At 36.5% G+C, this 20,402-nt stretch overlaps 1 protein-coding gene across 10 annotated transcripts in view; it reads left to right on the top strand.

Moving 5' to 3' along the window:
• The window catches only part of GREB1L (GREB1 like retinoic acid receptor coactivator), a 260,561-nt gene that overhangs the window by 158,928 nt on the left and 81,231 nt on the right, over nucleotides 1-20,402 (top strand). For all 10 annotated transcript variants that reach the window (XM_079942265.1, XM_079942261.1, XM_079942260.1 and 7 more), the window contains 2 exons: nucleotides 2,660-2,836; nucleotides 5,040-5,162. In XM_079942265.1, the coding sequence (XP_079798391.1) occupies nucleotides 2,660-2,836; nucleotides 5,040-5,162 (300 nt within the window). The remainder of the gene's footprint in view (nucleotides 1-2,659; nucleotides 2,837-5,039; nucleotides 5,163-20,402) is intronic.

Below are 20,402 nucleotides of genomic sequence, written 5' to 3'. Positions count from 1 at the left end.
TTACTCTATTGTCAAAAAGTTAATATTCATCTAACAGTTCTTACTTATGATGTTGATTTTAGTACGCATTAAGATATAGTGGAGGGAATTCCCTGGTGGTCCAGTGGTTAGGACTCCGTGCTTTCACTGAAGAGGGGCTGGGTTCGATCCCTGGTTGGGGAACTAAGATCTGACAAGCTGCACGGTGTGGACAAAAAAAAAAAAAAACAAATAAAATTTTAAAAAGATATAGGGGGAAAATTTTTTAAGCTTAAAATATTCTAGAATCCCTGTGGACTCCAATATCAATTTGTCTAAATTTTTATATAAATTACGCAGATTCCAAAGACTGTGGGGGAATTGATTTTAAAATAAATTGATCACTTGGCCACACATATGCCCCAAATCTGCCTTGCAATTCGAAGACCTGATTGCTAGAAAAACTAGAAAGGTAATTTGGCTGTAAGAGATATTATTTATTGTGATAGTGACAGCAAGAACTTTGAGCAGATAAAGTCTCTCTTGAACCAAAGTTAATACAGAAACTATACAGAGTTTTAAAAATGGACTCTAAAGTTCTTACTCTTTTATATTGCTAATTCTCATCATTACTGTGAAGTTTCTCTTCTTTGAAGATTATCCAGATCCATTGCTTTTCTCCCTCTTCATACTCAAGTCTTGCTTTTCACCTCAGAAAACAGGTAGAGGAAAAGATAAAAGATAAAATCTAACCCCAGTAATTTGTTAATTCTAATTCTCACATTAATCTTTGATGAACTACTTGGACCTATCAGATAAACCTCATTTTTTGGCACTGTCTCTATTTCAGATGAAGGTTCTTAGTTTTATTGTGTTTTGGGTATGTTGCATCTGCCTCATAGGTCAGCCAGTTTTCTATCAAGGCATAATGATCACATCAGAAAGTAAGTTCTGTGGAGGCAGTAGTTTTGTCTTCTTTGTTCAGTGCTAAAAACCTGGTACCTGAAATAGTGCCTAGCACATAGTAGAGTACAGATATTTGTTGGGTGGATGGATGGACAGGTGGATAGATGCATGCATTAGTGGATGGATGCATGCATTCATGGATGCGTGGACGGGTGGACGGGTGGATGAATGGTTACATGGATGGTTGGCTTTAGAAATTTGGTAAACTAGGCAGTTATTGACATCTTCCTTTTTTTGGCTTACAGCTCCAAGGTATTAGACAAATAGCCAAATGCTCTCAAATGCAATCCATCTCTGAATATGTTTTAAATAATTTATGAAATTATATTGATGTTTATAGTTCTATAAAATGATGGTAATAAGCTAATTATATAGAATTACTAATTTTATGTAACTGACCAGAAGTTGGGACTATCTCTTGTTCACCACTGTTTTTCCAATGTTTAGCAAAATGCTTGGCATGTAGGTAGGTGCTCAATAAAAAATTATTGAATAAATAATAATAAATTGGAATGCCCATTTCTAAATGTACTGAATTGATTGTCAGCATCCTGAGATTGGGACATTGTGAGATATTTTGTCTTTAATCCTCATGGTCTTTCTCTACTCTCCTTATGTATCTTTGTTAATTATGAAACAGGTTGGTTTGGTGGTTTTAAAAGAGTGTATTATTCCATAAGTGAATTTATTTTCATTTAGTTATTTGTATATAGAGATATTGTGTTTATGAAATTTGGAATGCCCTTATTTGCCAATATGGCCATACATATGTTATGTCCTCATAACTCACAACCAGAAGAACTCACTCTCTTACTATCCACTTTTCTTCTGTGTAATAAGGGACATTGAAAATTTGATTTCCAATCAAGCAAAGCATGACCTCTCATCCTCCCATCCTTCTCCATTTCTTCTTCTTGCCATGTCCTCTGTTCCAAGAAGATCACTGAAAGTCTTATTTTGTTTGATTAATCTGAGTGAGAATTGTTTGATGTTAAGTCTAAGGAATAATGAGCTAGTTTGAATAAAGAGGGGTTGAACAGAGAGGAAATGGGACCCTTAGGGAACTTGTGTTCCCTAGATCTCATAGAAACTAGGAAGCTAACAATGCCCTGAGTTTATACATCTCTGTTCGTGCTCTCCTATCTGGAGACCAGCTTCCTCTTCACAATTCTCAGTTTGCTCTCTCCCATACCCTAGATGGCATAGCCCTGACTTGGGTTCCAGTTTTACAAAACCTTACATATCCAGGGTCCAGTACCATATGACTGATTCTTTTTGTATTTATTTCAGCATTCCAGGAGAGAGACTCTGACTATCCTAGATTGGGTCAAATATTGATCCACAGTCTAATCAATTGTGCCTATGGAGTTAAGTCCACATGGTGGGTCGGGTGGAGAACCAGAGCCAGTAGGTTAAGAAGGGAATATGTAAGGAAGAAATAATAGATATCTCTAGGACCAGAATTTTTTATGTTAACTATATAAATTCTATCATATGATACTATCTATTCTATTTCCTTAACCATTATCCTTTTAGAGCATTTAAAAATTATTTTCAGTCTTTCACTGTTATAAAATAACTGCTAAATTGTTGTACATGTTTTTTTTCCTTTGAATTATTTCCTCAAAATTAGGAAGTTGTCAAGCCAAAGAGTGAATATTTCTGTGTTTTTTATATGTGAAAGTATTGTAACAACAAACAAGGCCACCAGTAACTTTGTTTTTCTTCCTTTTAGGGTTTTCTGGAAACTGTATCGGCTGTGGAGAAAGAGGATTTCGGTATTTCACGGAATTTTCCAACCACATAAACTTGAAGCTCACCACCCAGCCAAAGAAGCAGAAGCACTTAAAGTACTACCTAGTCAGAAGCTCCCAGGGTGTACTGTCGAAGGGACCTCTTATCTGCTGGAAAGGTAGCGTCAGCTTCTGGGAGGGAACGGGAAGGGAATGTGGATGTTACGATAGTATTGACAAGTGACCCATACGGGGTTCAGAATCCAGGTGTGGAATAGATAAATATCCCAAGTTCAGAAGACAATCCAAAAATGTAAAGCCCTCTGGCAGGTTATTTGACTTGCTCCTTTTTGTTTTTAACAGAAACTATTGAAATTTGGGAAAGGGTATTTCTCCTTGTATTTGTCACTTAGGGGTGTGGAATACAGCTCTTGGGGAAAAATGGGCTCTTTCTAGCTCTTCTGTCATTTAGAGAGGACTTCAAAGTGTCAGTTTCCTGGTCAGATGCTCTTTCTACTTTTTTTAGGGTCTTTGGTAATTCTTGAGTCTTCATTTTTCTATTAGAACTAAGCAAACTTTGGAATAAATAATGCTCTCTTCATCATACCTGGGAAAAGGCAGTATTAAGTTGACAAAGTTTTGTTTCTCTTCAGTTAGGAAGAACTTAAACTTATTTTTGAAAATGAATCCAGTTGAAATGTCACATCATCTTGTGGTTGATAGGAGTTGCCACAAGTTCTGTACATTGTTTAATGCAGTGGGACATCTAATTCTTATGAGCAGTTTCTTAGATGCTGAGATTTCCCCTCCATTATTAATATTATTATATTGTTAAAGACGATAGAATAATTGTCTTTAATATTTCTGTTTGTGAAAGATTTTGGCCTGACCATGAAAAATAGCATAGTAAATTCAAATTACAACTGAAGATTTGTTTCCGAATCCTTCACCATAATGACTCCTGGTTGCATTTGAGGAGAGATTATATAACTCCTTAGGAAATGGCTACATGTTCTGAGGCAGGGATCATCTGGACTGTGATCAGTGCTGTGACCACTAAATTGTAAGCGTGGTAAATTATAGATAACTCTTTATCCTGATAAAGTCTAAAGACTTTTCCTCTAGAAAAATCATTTTAAATGTCATGAACCCTAATAAAAGAGTAAAAATAGGATAGGTATCACCTCCCTGCCTTTTAACTGCCTTTTTTTAGCTTTTGTTTTGGTTGCATAAAATATTTTTAAGTTCTTATTTAGTGCTCAGTGACAATTCACCTTTCTGGTAAATAATAACATTTGTGAAATAGTTTGTGACACAATGATCCTGGGTGGCTTCTGGAGCCTCACATTTATAGTCATTCTGTTTTGGAATTGGAATTGTATATATGTACATACCTATCAAACTACATATTTGCATATAATATACATAACGTGGAGATATCCTTTTCAGTCAAAATACAGTAGCTCTTCAAGGAACGTCATAGATAGAAGATTATAGAAAACTGCCTCTAACTTTTGCATGTATCCAATAAACTTGGAAATTCTCTAAAGGACCCACTATAATTAACTTTGTCATTTACAACCATTTATGTTTCTTTTTCACATGCTACCTTTAAAGACTATTATAGTACAACATACAGTATAATTTGGTTGGAAGTTAGAGCCCCGAAAACCTGTGACACAGGTTGTCACAGTATTTGCTATCTACCTGAATCAGTACAAAGTATTATTAAAATATTACACCAAAGCCTCAAGTAATATTGGCTCATTTAAAATGAAGCTTAGTTTTGTATGATCAGTAAGTACCTTGAATATTGTCTACCTATTTCCTCTAATAAGAACTGAGAATAATAAGAATTTCTAATTTTTCTCCTCTGTGTATAATATTTTCTTTGCTTCTGTTTCTGGACGTAAATTAAGGTTGAGTAGGGAGGGTTGAAGGCAGCCTAGAAGGACTCTAGATTACTATTCTACACGTAAATCAATCCTGGACAGAAGGTTAACTGGTGCTTGAAAGCTTATTTGGTTTTTATAAATTATTGATATTTTAACCTCAGTATTACCCATGAAACTAACATGACTATATAGGTTATGAGTAATTTTTCTCCTGGGAACTAGTCTGTGAGGAACAAATGTCTAATTGTTCTTTGTAACTATTTCTTTGCCTTCCAAACATGACATTTGGCTCTAGGAAGACGAATTGTGTTCACCAGCTTGAACATTCTATTGGAGTCAAGGTTGGGGAAGGGGGATCTCTGTTGAAGAACGTGCTGCCACTTGAGGAACAGCAGTTTATTTTAGAGATTTTATGGATTGTGTCTCCCTCACCTGTTTTAACAGAATATTGTTTTCCTTACATAATGTGATTCTTACTCCTTTCTAGAATGTAGAAGCCGACAATCCTCTACCATTTGCCACTCTATTAAACCAAACTCTTCAGTGTCATCAACCGTGGCCCCAGAAAATGGCACAACTAATGGATACAAATCAGGATTCATTCAGACAGGTATTGGGTATTTTCTTTTGGACTTTCAAGTGGCAGATGTATATTTAATGAGGCATTTTAAACTTACTGTTGGATGGTTTGAACAGACCTATTTTTCAATAGCGGTATTGAGTTACTATTAGAATTAGAACTCAGCATTGAGATGGATCAGTCTGTGGAGGAGCAGGACCCAAAATCCCGACAGCCCTGCCAATGCTAGGCAAGGCATGGAAAAAGGAACTGACAGTTGGTAGGGAATTTAGTTCAAGCATAGGGCCTGTTTCTAGAGGAGTCTGACAGGAGGCAATAAGTAGAAACACAGATGTGAGAGAAGTCTGCATCATAGCCATCAGGTGGCATGTATTGGGGACATATTCATGAAGACTGGAATTCTACAGTAGGGCTCTAACTAGGCTTGCTCGACAGTATAGGGAGTATTACACCAACTTGGATACAAAGTAAAGTCCCACAGTAGGACGAAGGATCACAGCGGAAGAATCTAGGACCTAGTTTCAGGTGGTACAAGATAGGAGCTTGGTTACAAATATCCAGATAAAATTTTAGTGCCTGAAACTAGGTTACAGTATCGGAGCTGGATCAGCAGAGTGGCTGACCTGATACTGAGCAGATAAGTTACTAGTCTAAAGCTTCTGAAAATTCCTCCAGTATAGAGGCCTGAACTCAGGTCAGGATAAGACTCCAGGGGGACTTAATGTTTCCAGGTGGCTGAAAGCCTGGAGGGCTGTAACTGAAAAGATCACTGCAGATAGTATTTGAGAAAATTACTCAGAACCAGTCTAGGTTATATCTTAGGCAAGAAGAAAAGTATTTTAAAAGAATTTGTGAATTTTTTTTCAGTTCACTTGTTTTTTGAGAAGTGCTACCTTACCCACAAACTTCATAGCATATGTGCTTTGCCAGTATCCACTCAAACACAACAAGTTGGAAAAAAAGGTGTCTTTATTCATTTCACTACTTAGCATCCTCTTCCAAATTTATGTCAAATTTTAATGAGCTGGTAAATCGTTTGCACTTATTTTCAAGATGGAAGTGATTATTAGACTATGTTAACAACTGTAGTGATAATAAAGCTAACTTTATCTGGGGCACTTCTTGCTATGTGTCTGTACTCAGCTAAATCCACTTCATCCTGGATTTTAGAAATCTAACTTTTAAACTGCTCAAGAGATTTACATAGAGGCTGTAATTTAAGAGGAAAGAGAATATTCTAAATTCTCGTTTAGAATAAATGAGAGAACATCATGTCACTAGGTATTGAAGAAAGAAAAAATTGGTATTGGGCTCTTGGCATTGAAAGATTAGTTTTCATTACAGTGATGTCTCTCCTAGAATTTGATTGATTCTGTAGTATATTTTCTGCCATTAGAACTTGGGGCTAATGAAATGCAATTTAAAAATTACAGTATTAGTGATGAATATTTACTTCATTCCAACAAAAACTTACCAAGTGTTTATTATGTTCTCAGACCCTTGTCAGAGGCTGTAAGGCAGGGTTCCAGTACTTGACTACTGGCTCCAATGACTTAAAAACCACTCATATAAGGGATAAAAGAATGATAAAACATGTTACCTTTTCTAAGAGGGACAGGTGAATATATATAAATAACCAGTTGTACCTGAAAAAAATGAAAAGATACTGAAATGTTAGTAAGAAGTAATGAAATGTTAATAAGCAGTTTTGATTATGCAGAAATATATTTGGAAAATGAATATTGCTCTGAATAGAGGAATTCAAGATTCAGGCTTAGCAAAGCCTCCTTTAGTTGCCACGAAGGGACACAGGCAAGACACTGACTGACTCACAGTGGACACAAGTGGCCAAGTGCTATGCCAGTATTCTTGTGTATCCCTTGTTGGGGTGAGAATGGTAATTTGACCATGAAATTACCTATTAATTTTAGGTGCAATCCAGAGAATTTAATAGAAGATAGTGCCTTTAAAAGTAAAGCTTTGTGTCTAAAACTTTCTTCTTGACAAATTATGGAATCTTCAGTAATAATTTTCCTATGTATTTTGAAAGTAATAGACTGTAAGAATTTTACCTTAGCCTATTATATCATTTCAAACATTAGCGTATGCAGCATCTTAGCAGATAGATTCACCCTCCTGTAGGAGATTGTACCCTTCTTAATCTACAATCAGTGACTGCCTGTAATCAACATTTCTTAGCCTGAAATGTAGGTACACATGTTGCCAAGTATTTGAAGAGGGGATTAATTTACTATTTGCACAGCTTTGTCTCACATTCCAACTGCCAAGCTCTGGATGTTCTGTTCTAGCTGGCTTGCCACTTATATTTTGCATATTTTCCTTCAACATATTTGTGTGATTGATCATTCAAATTTTAGCCAACAATCCTGGTAAAATATTTTATGATTTTGACCGAAGGTGGCTACATAGTTATCTACCTACATTACACAGACATACCACATACAGACATATACACGTACATGTATTGTGTTTAATAAGGACAAGAATTCAAGAACAGGTGAAAAAATGGGAATTCCTTGGTGGTCCAGTGGTTGGGACTCTGCACTTTCACTGCCGAGGGCCCAGGTTCAATCCCTGGTCGGGGAACTAAGATCCCAGAAGCTGCGTGGCATGGACAAAAAAAAAAAGGGGAAAAAGAAAAAAGGAATAGATGAAAAAAACCTTTGCCTAACCCAAGATCTTGAAAGTTTCTCTTCCACGTTTTTTTGTCTAAAAGTTTTATTGTTTTATCTCTTGCATTAAAGTCTGTGAGTCATGTTGAGTTAATTTTTGTGTGTGGTGTGAGGTGAGCATCTAAATTCATCTTTTTGCATGTGGATATCCAATTGTCCCAGCACCATCTATTGAACAGACTGTCTTTTTGTCAGTGAATTTCATTGACCTCATCAAAATTCAAAACTTTTACACTTCAAAAAGCAACATTAAGAAAATGAAAAGACAATGATGGACTAGAAAAATACTTTGCAAAACACATATTTAATAAAGGATTTGTATCCAGAATTTACAAAGAACTCTTACAACTCAGTCATAAGATGACCATCCAATCAAAACATGGGCAAAAGATTTGGAATAGAGATTTCTTCAGAGAACATACACAAATGGCCAATAATCACATGAAAAGATGCCCAACATCATTAGCTGTTAGGGAAATACAAATCAAAACCATAATAAGATATTAATTCTATCTCCCCAGGAGAAATAAAGGCACGTGTCCTCACAAAAACTTATATACAAATGTTCATATAGCAGCATTATTCATTACAGTCGAAAACTGGAAACAACCTAAATGTCAATCTACTCGTGAATGGATAGACAAAATTGTGTATCCATACAATGGAATACCATGCAGCAATAATAAGGAACAAACTATTGACACATGCTACACCATGAATGAACTTCAAAAACTTTATGCTGAGAATTCCCTGGCAGCCCAGTGGTTGAAACTCCGAGATTCCACCGCAGGGGGCTTGGGTTCGATCCCTGATCGGGGAACTAAGATCCCACATGCCTCAAGCTATGGCCAAAAAACAGAACAAAACAAAAACATTATGCTAAGTGAAAGAAACTAGACAGAAGAGACCACATATTATATGATTTCATTTAATGAAATGTCCAGAAAAAGCAAATTTATAGAGACAGGAAATAGAATAGTGGTTGCCTGGGGCAAGGGGTGGGAATGAAAATTAACTGAAAGTGGGCATGAGGTTTCTTGCTGGGGGACAAAAATGTTCTAAAGCTGATTCATGGTGATGGTTGCACCACTTGGTCAAGTTACTAGAAATCATTGAACTGTGCACTTGAATTGGATATATTCTATGATAAGTAAAATATACCTTAATAAAGCTGGGGGTTGGGGAGGAAAGATTAAAAAGCTGCTCTAAGAGAAAGGTAAAATCCTCTGGAGTGGCAACCTTTCTCCCTCATTTGAATCCAGTCTAATTTATTGAGTGTCTACTACAGAATGAGCACTGTTTCAGACCAGATGGTAAACTGCACAGGACTTGGAGTCAGAGTCTTGGTATTCAGATACTGCCCCTGATGTATATTGGCTGAGGCTTGGGATGAGCCACTCAATTGTTCTATGTCTTGGTTTTCTCATTTGTACAACTAAAAATAACAATACCTATTTTACAACTAAGAATTAGCTCAGCCTTGCTACTATACTTCTATTTGTGTGCCATTCTCCCAATTATAATAATTTGTTAACCATCTGTATTCTCTTATATGCTAGAAACTGTAAGTTCATTTTGTTTATCCCTATACCCCCTAGTACCTGGCAAATGCCTGGAAATAAATGGTGTTTTTTGTTGTTGTTGATGTTTTTTCTTTTTTGGCTGCACCTCGCGGCATGTGGGATCTTAGTTCCCCAACCAGGATTGAACCTGTGGCCCCCTGCAGTGGAAGCATGGAGTTCTAACCACTGGATTGCCAGGGAATTCCCAATAAACATCATTTGAATTCCATTTTTATTTACATTTTAAATTAGCATTTGGGGGATTGTTAACTTACTGGTGTGTACTCTTTTTCCAAATGAAGATGGTATGCTCATCTACCATTAGGAGGAAAAATTAGCCCGTAGGGCAGGACAGGGATGAGCCACCTAAACTCTGCCCGTGTGACTAATTTTTAAGAAGATGCTATCAGGCAGGACCTGATATGACTTTATGACTTTCTTAGGCCCTGGGCACATTTGCCTAAAGTATTTAAAATTGTATTTTATGACTGTGTTGGTATAAAGATGAATATATTAATACTATATGCTACAATACTTTGTTCAACAAAAAGAAATTAAAACATTTCTTATGATTTTAAAAGAAATTAAAACGTTTTCATGAACCCCTAGAAGTACTGTGGACCCAAGGCACTGACTTCTATGCCTAATGGAGAAGTTGGCCCTGTTATTGGAGCCATGTATTGTCCATGAAATGGGATTTTCCTCTGGATGAACCACTGTAGGCTTAAAATAATGTAAGCCCCTTACCATCTAATGCTTGTGTATTAAAGAAGGAAGAACAATAGCAATGAAAGGACTTGCCCTATCATATATCAAGCTCATGAGGCTTTACTAATAAAGACAGAGTGGAGTTGGCACAGGGATAGACACAGAGCAGCAGAACAGAATAGAAAGTCCCCAGACAGATTCATGTAACATGTGGGTATAGAGTGACTTGAACATCAGCAGAACCTTTTCTTTCAACAAATGGTCCTCAGAAGTTGGATATACTATGTGGAAGAACAATAAAACTGGACCCCTATTTCACTCTATACACAAAAATCAATTTCAGGTAGCTGGAGGATCCAAATGCAACAGGCAAAACAGTCAAGCTTTAAGAAGATATTGTAGAATATCTTAGATATTGTAGATATCTTAAAAGTAGAGACAAAAGGTGCTGATCACAAAGGAAAAAACTGACGTTTCACTGTTTTTAGAAGGTACTGTAGAGTTAAAAATCAAGCTATAAATTGAGAGAAGATATGTAATACATAAAACTAACCAAGGACTAGTACAAAGGACATATAAAGAATGCCTATGAATCAGTAAGAAAAAGACACATCAATAGAAAAATGAGCAAAGACTTCAAGCACCTCACGCAAGAGGAAATCCAAGTGGCCAATAAATACATGAAAAGATGATTAACCACTTTCGTAATTAGGGAAATTACATTAAAAATACAGTGAGATGCCATTATATACATGCCAAACTGGCAATGATTTGAGGTGTGACAGCAGTAGATGTTGGCAAAGATTTCAGGCAACACAAACCATCATATGCTGCCAATAGGAGTGTTAATTGATGGCACCACTTTGCAAGTAATTAGCAATACATAGAAAAGTAGAAAACATGCATATCCTATGATCTAGCTATTCCACTCCCTAAGGAAACACTTTTGCATCAAGAGATACGTACAAGACTCTTCAGAGTAGTGTTCTTTGCAAATGACAAGCTGAACACAACTCAGATGTTCATCAACAATAGAATAGATAGATAGGTTATGATGTATTTATATAATGAAATACCGTTTGGCAATGAGAATGAACAAATAATACCTACATGCATCCTGATGGAGGAATCTTCCAAAATGTTGAACAAAAATCTACTTACAGAAGACTCTATCCAATATGATTATATTTCTGTTATGTTCAAAAATATGCAAAACTAAATTATTTTAAGAATACGTACATAGCACAGTGGTTGCCTCTGGGGAGACGGAAGGAGAAGGGATGGGGAAAAACAAAAAGGAGGCTACTGGCTGCTGGCAGTGTTTTGTTTTGTTTTTATCCCTTGACTTGGATAGTGGTTATTTCCATAGGTATTTGCTTTATAATTATTTTTTTAATTAATTAATTTGTTTATTTATTTATTTGGGGCTGTGTTGGGTCTTCACTGCTACGCGTGGGCTTTCTCAAGTTGTGGCGAGCGGGGGCTACTCTTCGTTGTGGTGTGCGGGCTTCTCATTTCTCATTACGGTGGCTTCTCTTGTTGCAGAGCACGGGCTCTAGGTGCAAGGGCTTCAGTAGTTGTGGCACGCAGCCTCAGTAGTTGTGGCTCACAGGCTCTAGAGCACAGGCTTAGTAGTCGTGGTGTGTGGGCTTAGTTGCTCCGCGGCATGTGGGATCTTCCCGGATCAGAGCTCGAACCCATGTCCCCTGCATTGGCAGGTGGATTCCTAACCACTGCGCCACCAGGGAAGTCCCTATAATTAATTTTTTAACTATACATAAATATTTTGTGAACTCACCTGTATTTTGATATATCTCATTGGGAAAAAGAGCAAATTTACCCTTTCAAACTACATATGTGTATGGTATGCAGTGTTACACTTTGAGAACAAGTGGTATCATAGGCCAGGGATCCTATGGTGTAATAGTAATGTTTCAGTCTTTTTGAGTTTTTCTATTTCCCACTGCATTGAATCTGCTGTGGGGTTGTTGCTGTGGTGATAGAGCTGCAGCATGCAGCCCCACAGCTGACTTTCGTCTCCAAGAAGGGAAGGGGCAGAGCCAACCCTGATAGAAATCTCTAAGCACTCATATTTTCCCTTCCCTACAATGTCTTGGCCTCCTCTCCTTTGCCTTCCAAGAGTTTAGAGCTCTCATGCTGCCCTCTGTTTGTCCAGAATATTTCATGATGTGCTACATTCAACCCAGGCCTTACTATTTTGTCTCCATTTGCCCCCCAACTACAATTCCTCTGTCCAGGGTGACAGCCATTTAGAAAACAGTTTCCATTAGAATGTATTATTTAACTGTCCCTAAAATGTAACTGTGTTTGTCCCTTTCTGTTTTTGATTTGTCCTTTAGCCACTAAACTTCTGAGGTCAGAATAATCAAAAGTTCCTCTAGCAGGTTTTTCTAAGCTTAGTTCCTCATGAATATTCAAATTATTACTTTACCAAAGCACAGTCTCCTTTTTCCAAATGTGTTGGGAACTCTTTGGCTGGCAGATTTTCCCACTCCCAACCAGATACTGAGAACATGTAAGCTCTTCCTTTACACTGTATATTCCTTGGGTAGGGATTGTATCTTTGCTTTCTTCGCCTATTCTATCCCCAGAGCCTAGCATACTATCTGGCCTGCTGAAGAGGCTCAATAAGCATCTGATGAGTGAATGCATGGGTGGGGGAGAGGGAAGAAAGCCAGTGACCATACTCCTCTGAGGCAGGGCCAGTGAATGAGCTTGTGAGACTCCTGTTGCCCACAAAAGAGAAAATGTAACTCGTTAGCAAGTATAAGGAAGAATGGCCCACTCTGCAGAAATGAAGAAAATGCAAGTAATAACAATGAAAAGTCATTTTCACCAGTTGCATTGGCCACAATACTCTATTTTAAGTGATAATATACAGGGCTGGCAAGGATGTGGTAAGACCAACAATCTCAGACCTCAGGCTGGTGGAGGTAAACAGTGATATGATCTTTTAAGAAAGCAATTTGGCAATATGTAACAAGACCATTAAAATATTTATATCCTCTACTCTAGTAATTTCACTTCAGAGGGCTTAGCCAAGAAAATAACCTAAAAGAAAGTCAAGATATTCACTGCAGTTATTCTTTATATTAGCATAAAAGGAAAAGCAATCTTTTAATATAGAAACAAATAAATCATAGCATACTCACATGACAAAGATGTCAAAAATACTGTGCAACCACATAGGAAATAATCCTGTTAAGTAAAAAATGTAATATTAAAACTCTATGGGTATTTTTGTTATATCATGTAAAAAATATAACATGGATAAAACATAGAAGGGCATACACTAGAGAATAAACAATGGTTTGTGGGACAAGTGAGCTTTTAACATGTTTGTTTCTATTTCTGAATTTTCCTTTATGTCATATTTTTCATAGTTAAGCACTAAAAATTCTCAGGATTAAGCCAAAAGTATAGGTCAGTAGAAAAGACCTGTTTTTCACAATCTCCAGCATTCCTTATAGGAATGCTGTGTAGGAATAAGGACCAGTACCTAACATAGACACATCCAAACTACAGCTAGAAGGTAACAAAAGCAGAATTTGAACTTTCTCTGCTCACTAGTGACAATTTTGTTAGACAATTTCTGGGTTATACATAGGTGATATTGATCTCTACCTAGAATTCTGTAAAATGTTCCTGTGTCTCAAATTTCAAGGCAGGAGGAATGTGAAGAGGAGAGAGGAACACTAGGGTTGAAAAATCCATAGAGATCAGCTCAATATCCACTTTTGGCCAAAATGAATAAAAAGGGACTAAATTTACCCTCCCATCTGAAACAACCAGAAAAAAAAAAAAAGACAAAACTACATGAAAAACGATTTTTAAGACCCTGTCATCAGGCAACAAATGACATTGAATCCTGATCAACGGGAAACAAGTAAATGTGAGTCTTACCATTTTCCCAGCTTACTGCTTGGAGAGTTTCCAGACCATGATGCAGGGAGGGGGAAATGTGGTGGAGCCCAATAGGTCCCCTAAGTTGAGTAGAAGAAACTGAGAGTGAAGGGAGACCAAAGCAGCTAGAGTTCATTGCACCAAGTGCCAGAAGGGAGAGAGCTGCACAGAGAGAGAGAGCCCGAGCTGTGCAGAAGTTCCCCTGCAATGTTCAGCGTAGTACTGGTTGATGCATGCATGTGAGCAAACTACTCAGGGCTGGTAAAAAGTACCATCCAAAAGGATGAGAGGGAACATTCACACAGGGCCAGGGCCAGGGACTGTTCCCACCAGCTAGACAGGAAAACCTCACAATTTATCAGGCATTGGTTGGAATACTAAGGAGGGTCTTACCCCAGTAATAGAGAATACTTAGCCCTAGACTGAGCACTACCTCAAAACTGCAAAAAAAAGAAAAAAAGGTATCAAATTGTTTCCAAGTAATTTAACTGCATTCCAGAGTAAAGCTCAAGAATATTTATAGGCAAACTTCCAATTATAAGGTAAATAAGTACTAAGGATGTAATGTACAGCACGATAAATATAACTAACACGGCTGTATTATATATATGAAAGTTGTTAAGACAGTAAATCCTAAGAGTTCTCATCACAAGGAAAAAGATTTTTTCTTTTTCTTTTATTTTGTATGTATATGAGATGATGGAGGTTCACTAAACTTCTTGTGGTAGTCATTTCATGATGTATGTAAGTCAAATATTATGCTTTACACCTTAAACATATACGATGCTGTATGTCAATTATATCTCCATAAAACTAGAAGAAGAAGAAAAAGTACTTACAGGAATATCCAGCATCCTACAAGATAAAATTAACAATGCCTGACATTCAGTCAAAGATTACTAGGCATGCAGAGGCAGGGAAACACAATTAATATTGAGGAGACTCATTAATCAATCAAACTAACCCAGAACTGACACAGATGTCAGAATTAGCAGAAAAGGACGTCAAAATAGTTATAAATATATCTCATATTTTCAAAAAATTAAGTAAACATTGAAAATATTAAAAAGACCCAAAATGAACTTCTCAAGGTGACAACTATGATGCTTGAAATGAAAAATACACTGGATATGATTAACAACAGATTAGTCACTAGGGAAGAAAAGATGAATAATTTGAAGACATAGTAATAGAAACTGTCCCCTGTGAAACACAGAGAGAAAAAATAAACTGAAAAGAGCATTAGTGAGCTATGGAACAACTACAAGCAGCTTTTTCTACTGAAACTGGAGTGCCTGAAGAGTGGGGGTGGGGGAGACAAAAAATATTTGAAGAAATAAAGGACAGAAACTTCCCAAACTTGATGAAACTTATAAACCCACAGATCCAAGGAGTTCAATGAATCCCCAGCACAGAAATATATAGAAAACCACAACAAAGCATGTCATAATAAAATTGCTTAAAGCCAACAATAAAGAGAAAATCTTAAAAAACAGCAAGAGAAAAATTCTTCTGTTATGTACAGAGGAACTAAAATAAACATGACATTATATTCTAATGGGAAACAATATAAATAAGACAGAGGAGCAACATCTTTAAAGTACTGAAAGCTAAGAACTGTCAACTTAGAATTCCATACTCAGCAAAAATATCTTTCAAAAATGAAGGTAAAATAAAGATATTTTCAGACATACAAAATATGAAAGAATTCACCACCAGCAGATTCTCACCATAAAAAAATGCTAAAGGAAGTCACTCATATAGATGGGCAATAATACCAGACAGAAGAAAGTCTGAATCTTTACAAAGGATTGAAAACCACTGAGAGAGGTAACTACCTGGGTACATATATACATTTTTTTCTTATTATTTAAATCTATTTAAAAGATAATTGACTTATACAAATATAATAATATATTATGAGGTTTATAATGTATGGAAAAGTAAAACGCATGACGATAGCAAAAGGCCAGGAGGGGAGATAATGGAATGTATTGTAAAATTCTTGTACTATATATATATGAAATTGTATAATGCCACTTGAGGTTAGACTGTGATAAGTTAAGATATATACTATAAACCCTAAATCAACCACTAAAAAACCCAAGAGTTATAGTTAATGAGCTACAAGGAAGATAAAATGGAATCATAAAAATACTTAATTAACCCAAAAGAAGGCTGAAAAGAGGAAAAGGGAGACAAAAAATAGATGCAACAAGTTAGAAAATGAATAGCAAGATGAAAGAACCACATGAAGAATCACATTAGGGCTTCCCTGGTGGTGCAGTGGTTGAGAGTCCGCCTGCCGATGCAGGGGACACGGGTTCGTGCCCTGGTCTGGGAAGATCCCACATGCCGTGGAGCGGCTGGGCCCGTGAGCCATGACCGCTGAGCCAGCACGTCTGGAGCTTGTGCTCCGCAACAGGAGAGGCCACAGCAGTGAGAGGCCCGCGTACCGCAAAAAAAAAAAAAAAAAAAGAATCACATTAAATGTAAATGATCTAAACACCCCCACTCAGAGAATTCCCCAGCAGTCCAGTGGTTAGGACTCCACACTTTCACTGCTGAGGGCACAGGTTTGATCCCTCGTCAGGGAACTAAGATCCTGCAAGCCGTGTGGTGCAGCCCAATGAAAGTAATAATAATAAATTTTTTAAATAAAAAACACACCCCCACTCAAAGGCAAATATTATCAGATCAGAAAAAAGTAAGACCTGACTCTATGCTGCTTACATGAAATACAATTAAAATAAAAAGACACAAACAGGTAAAATGTAAAAGTTTTTTTTAAATCTACCATGCTAACAGTAGTCAAAAGAAACCTTGAGTGGCTATATTAGTATCAGGCAAAATAGATTTGGGGACAAAGAATAATACCAAAGATTAAAGAGGTAACCTCATAATGATAAAGAGGTCAATTAATCAAGAGGCCAGAGCAATCCTAAACATTTATGCACCTAACAACAGAGCTTCAAAATACATGAAGAAAAAACTGATAGAATTATTTTAAGAAATACATAAATCCACAGCTATAGCTAGGTATTTCAGTACTTCTCTCTCAACAATTGATAGAACAGGTAAACAGAAAATCAATAAGGATATAGATTATCTGAACAACAGTATCAACCCACTTGACCCAATTGACATCTATGGAACACTTCACGTATCAACAGCAAGATACACATTCTCCTCAAGTTCACATAGAACATTTACCAAGTCAGAGAAAAAAGACATTTTACATACAGAGGAACAGAAATAATTATGTTATCATGGTTATGGGCCATAAAACAAGTCTTAATACACTTGAAAGTATTCAAATAGTACAAAGAATGTTCTTTGCCCAAAGTGAAATTGCACTAGAAATCAGTAACAGAAAGATTTCTGAAAAATCTCTAAAATTTGAAAACTAAATAACACACTTGTAAATAATCCATCGATCAAAAGGGAAATTAGCAATATTTTGAATGGAATGGAAATGAAAAAAGAACATATCAGAATTTATGGGATGCCACTAAAGCAGTATTTAGAGGGGAATTTATAGCACTAAACTTGTATTAGAGAAGAAGAAATCTCTTGAGTCAATGAACTTAGCTTCCACTTTAAAAAACTAGGAAAAATAAGACAAAATTAAAACCAAAGTAAAGAGAAGAAAGGAAATAATAAAGGTCAAAGTGGCAATCGGTGAAACAGAAAACAGAAAAACAATGGAAAAATTGATAAAACCAGAAACTACTTCTTTGAGAAAATCAGTAAAATTGATAAAGCTCTAACCAGACAGGAAAACGAAAGAGAAGACACAAATTACCTATATCGGGAATGAGAGAGGTGACATCACTGTAGATTTGAAAGATATTAAAAGGATAATAAGGGAATGTTAGGAACAGTTTTATACCAATAAATTTGACAACTTAGATGAGATGAACAATTTCCTTGAAAGACACAAATTATAAAAGCTTACATGAGAAGAAATACACATGAATAGCCCAGTATCTATTAAATACATTGAAAATGTGGTTAAAATCTTTCCTAAAAAAACAAAACAAAACAAAAAAACCCTCTAAAATGGGCAGAAGACCTAAATAGACATTTCTCCAAAGAAGATATACAGATTGCCAACAAACACATGAAAGGATGCTCAACATCATTAATCATTAGGGAAATGCAAATCAAAAGTACAATGAGGTATCATATCACACCAGTCAGAATGGCCATCATCAAAAAATCTACAAACAATAAATGCTGGAGAGGGTGTGGAGAAAAGGGAACCCTCTTGCACTGTTGGTGGGAATGTAAACTGTTACAGCCACTATGGAGAACAGTATGGAGGTTCCTTAAAATACTAAAAATAGAACTACCATATGACCCAGCAATCCCACTACTGGGCATATACCCTGAGAAAACCATAATTCAAAAAGAGTCATGTACCACAATGTTCATTGCAGCTCTATTTACAATAGCCAGGACATGGAAGTAACCTAAGTGTCCATCAACAGATGAATGGATAAAGAAGATGTGGTGCATATATACAATGGAATATTACTCAGCCATAAAAAGAAAGGAAATTGAGTTATTTGTAGTGAGGTGGATGGACCTAGAGTCTGTCATACAGCGTGAAGTAAGTCAGAAAGAGAAAAACAAATACCATATGCTATCACATATATATGGAATCTAAAAAATAAAAAAATGGTTCTGAAGAACCTAGGGGCAGGACAGGAATAAAGACACAGATGTAGAGAATGGACTTGAGGACACGGGGAGGGGGAAGGGTAAACTGGGACGAAGTGAGAGAGTGGCATGGATTTATATATACTACCAAATATAAAATAGATAGTTGGTGGGAAGCAGCCGCATAGCACAGGGAGATCAGCTCTGTGCTTTGTGCCCACCTAGAGGGGTGGGATCAGGAAGGTGGGAGGGAGATGCAAGAGGGAGGAGATATGGGGATATATGTATATGTATAGCTGATTCACTTTGTTATAAAGCAGAAACTAACGCACAATTGTAAAGCAATTACACTCCAATAAAGATGTTAAAAAATAAATAAATAAAATAGCTACAAAAACCTTAAAAAGAAACAACCCTTTAGGCCCAGATGGTTTTACTGTTAGATTCCACCTTTAAGGAAGAAATAATACCAGTTCTACACAAACTTCCAAATAATTGAAGAGAATGGACTACTTCCTAACTCATTCTAGACAGCATTACATTGATACCAAATCAAAGACATTATAAGAAAAGTTCAAATCAATATCCTTCATGAAATAAATACAAAATTTAGTAAGCAAATTTTAGCATATTGAACCCAACAATATGTTAAAAGGATAATATATCATGACCAAGTAGAGTTTATCCTAGGAATGCATGATTGGTTTAACATTTGAATACCAATCAATGTAATTTACCATGTTAACAAACTAAACTAAAACCATATTATTATCTCAACAGATGCAGAAAAAAGCTTTGACAAAATTCAATATTTATTCCTGATAAAGACTCTTAACAAACTAGGAAAAGAAGGGAACTCCCTCCACCTGATCATGGTCATCTGCAAAAAACCCCACAGCTAACATACTTAGTGATAAAAGACTAAATCCTCTCTCCCTAAGATCAGAACAAGATAGGCATGTCCGCTCTTACTACTTCTGTTCAATATTGTACTGCAGGTTCTAGCCAGTGCAGTCAGGCAAGGAAAAAAAAAAGACATCCAATTTGGAAATGAAGAAGTAAAACTGTCTTTATTCATAGTAGATTTTCTATGGAGAAAATCCGATGAAATCTACAAAAATGCTAAACTGAGTTTAGCAACATTGCAGGATACAAGATCAATATACAAATATCAATTGTACTTCTATATATCAACAATGCATTATCAGAAATTAAGATTTTTAAAATAACTACCATTTATAATAGCATTAAAAACGTGAAAAAAAAAGGGTGGGGGGCTTCCCTGGTGGCGCAGTGGTTGAGAGTCCGCCTGCCAATGCAGGGGACGTGGGTTCGTGCCCCGATCTGGGAGGATCCCATGTGCCGCGGAGCGGCTGGGCCCGTGAGCCATGGCCGCTGAGCCTGCGCGTCCGGAGCAAAAAAAAAAAAAAGAAAACTTAATGATAAGAAAATAACCTAATTTTTAAAATGCACAAAAGATATATGATGGTAATTAAGCACATGAAAAGATGCTTAACACCATTAGTCATTGGGAAAATGCAAATTAAAACAACAATGGGATTTTCCACATACTTAGAATGGCTAAAATTAAAAGACTGACTATACCAAATGTTGGTGTGGGTGTGGAGAAATTGGAACTCTTGTACACTGCTGAGAATGTAAAATAGTAAAACCACTTTGGGAAACAGTTTGACAGTTTCTTAAAAAGTTAAACATAC

This window comes from Stenella coeruleoalba, assembly GCF_951394435.1.
Source record: "Stenella coeruleoalba genome assembly, chromosome: 14".
NCBI classification, from domain to species: Eukaryota; Metazoa; Chordata; class Mammalia; order Artiodactyla; family Delphinidae; genus Stenella; species Stenella coeruleoalba.
Note: the sequence above shows the minus strand (reverse complement) of the source record. Positions and strands in the feature narration are given on the sequence as shown.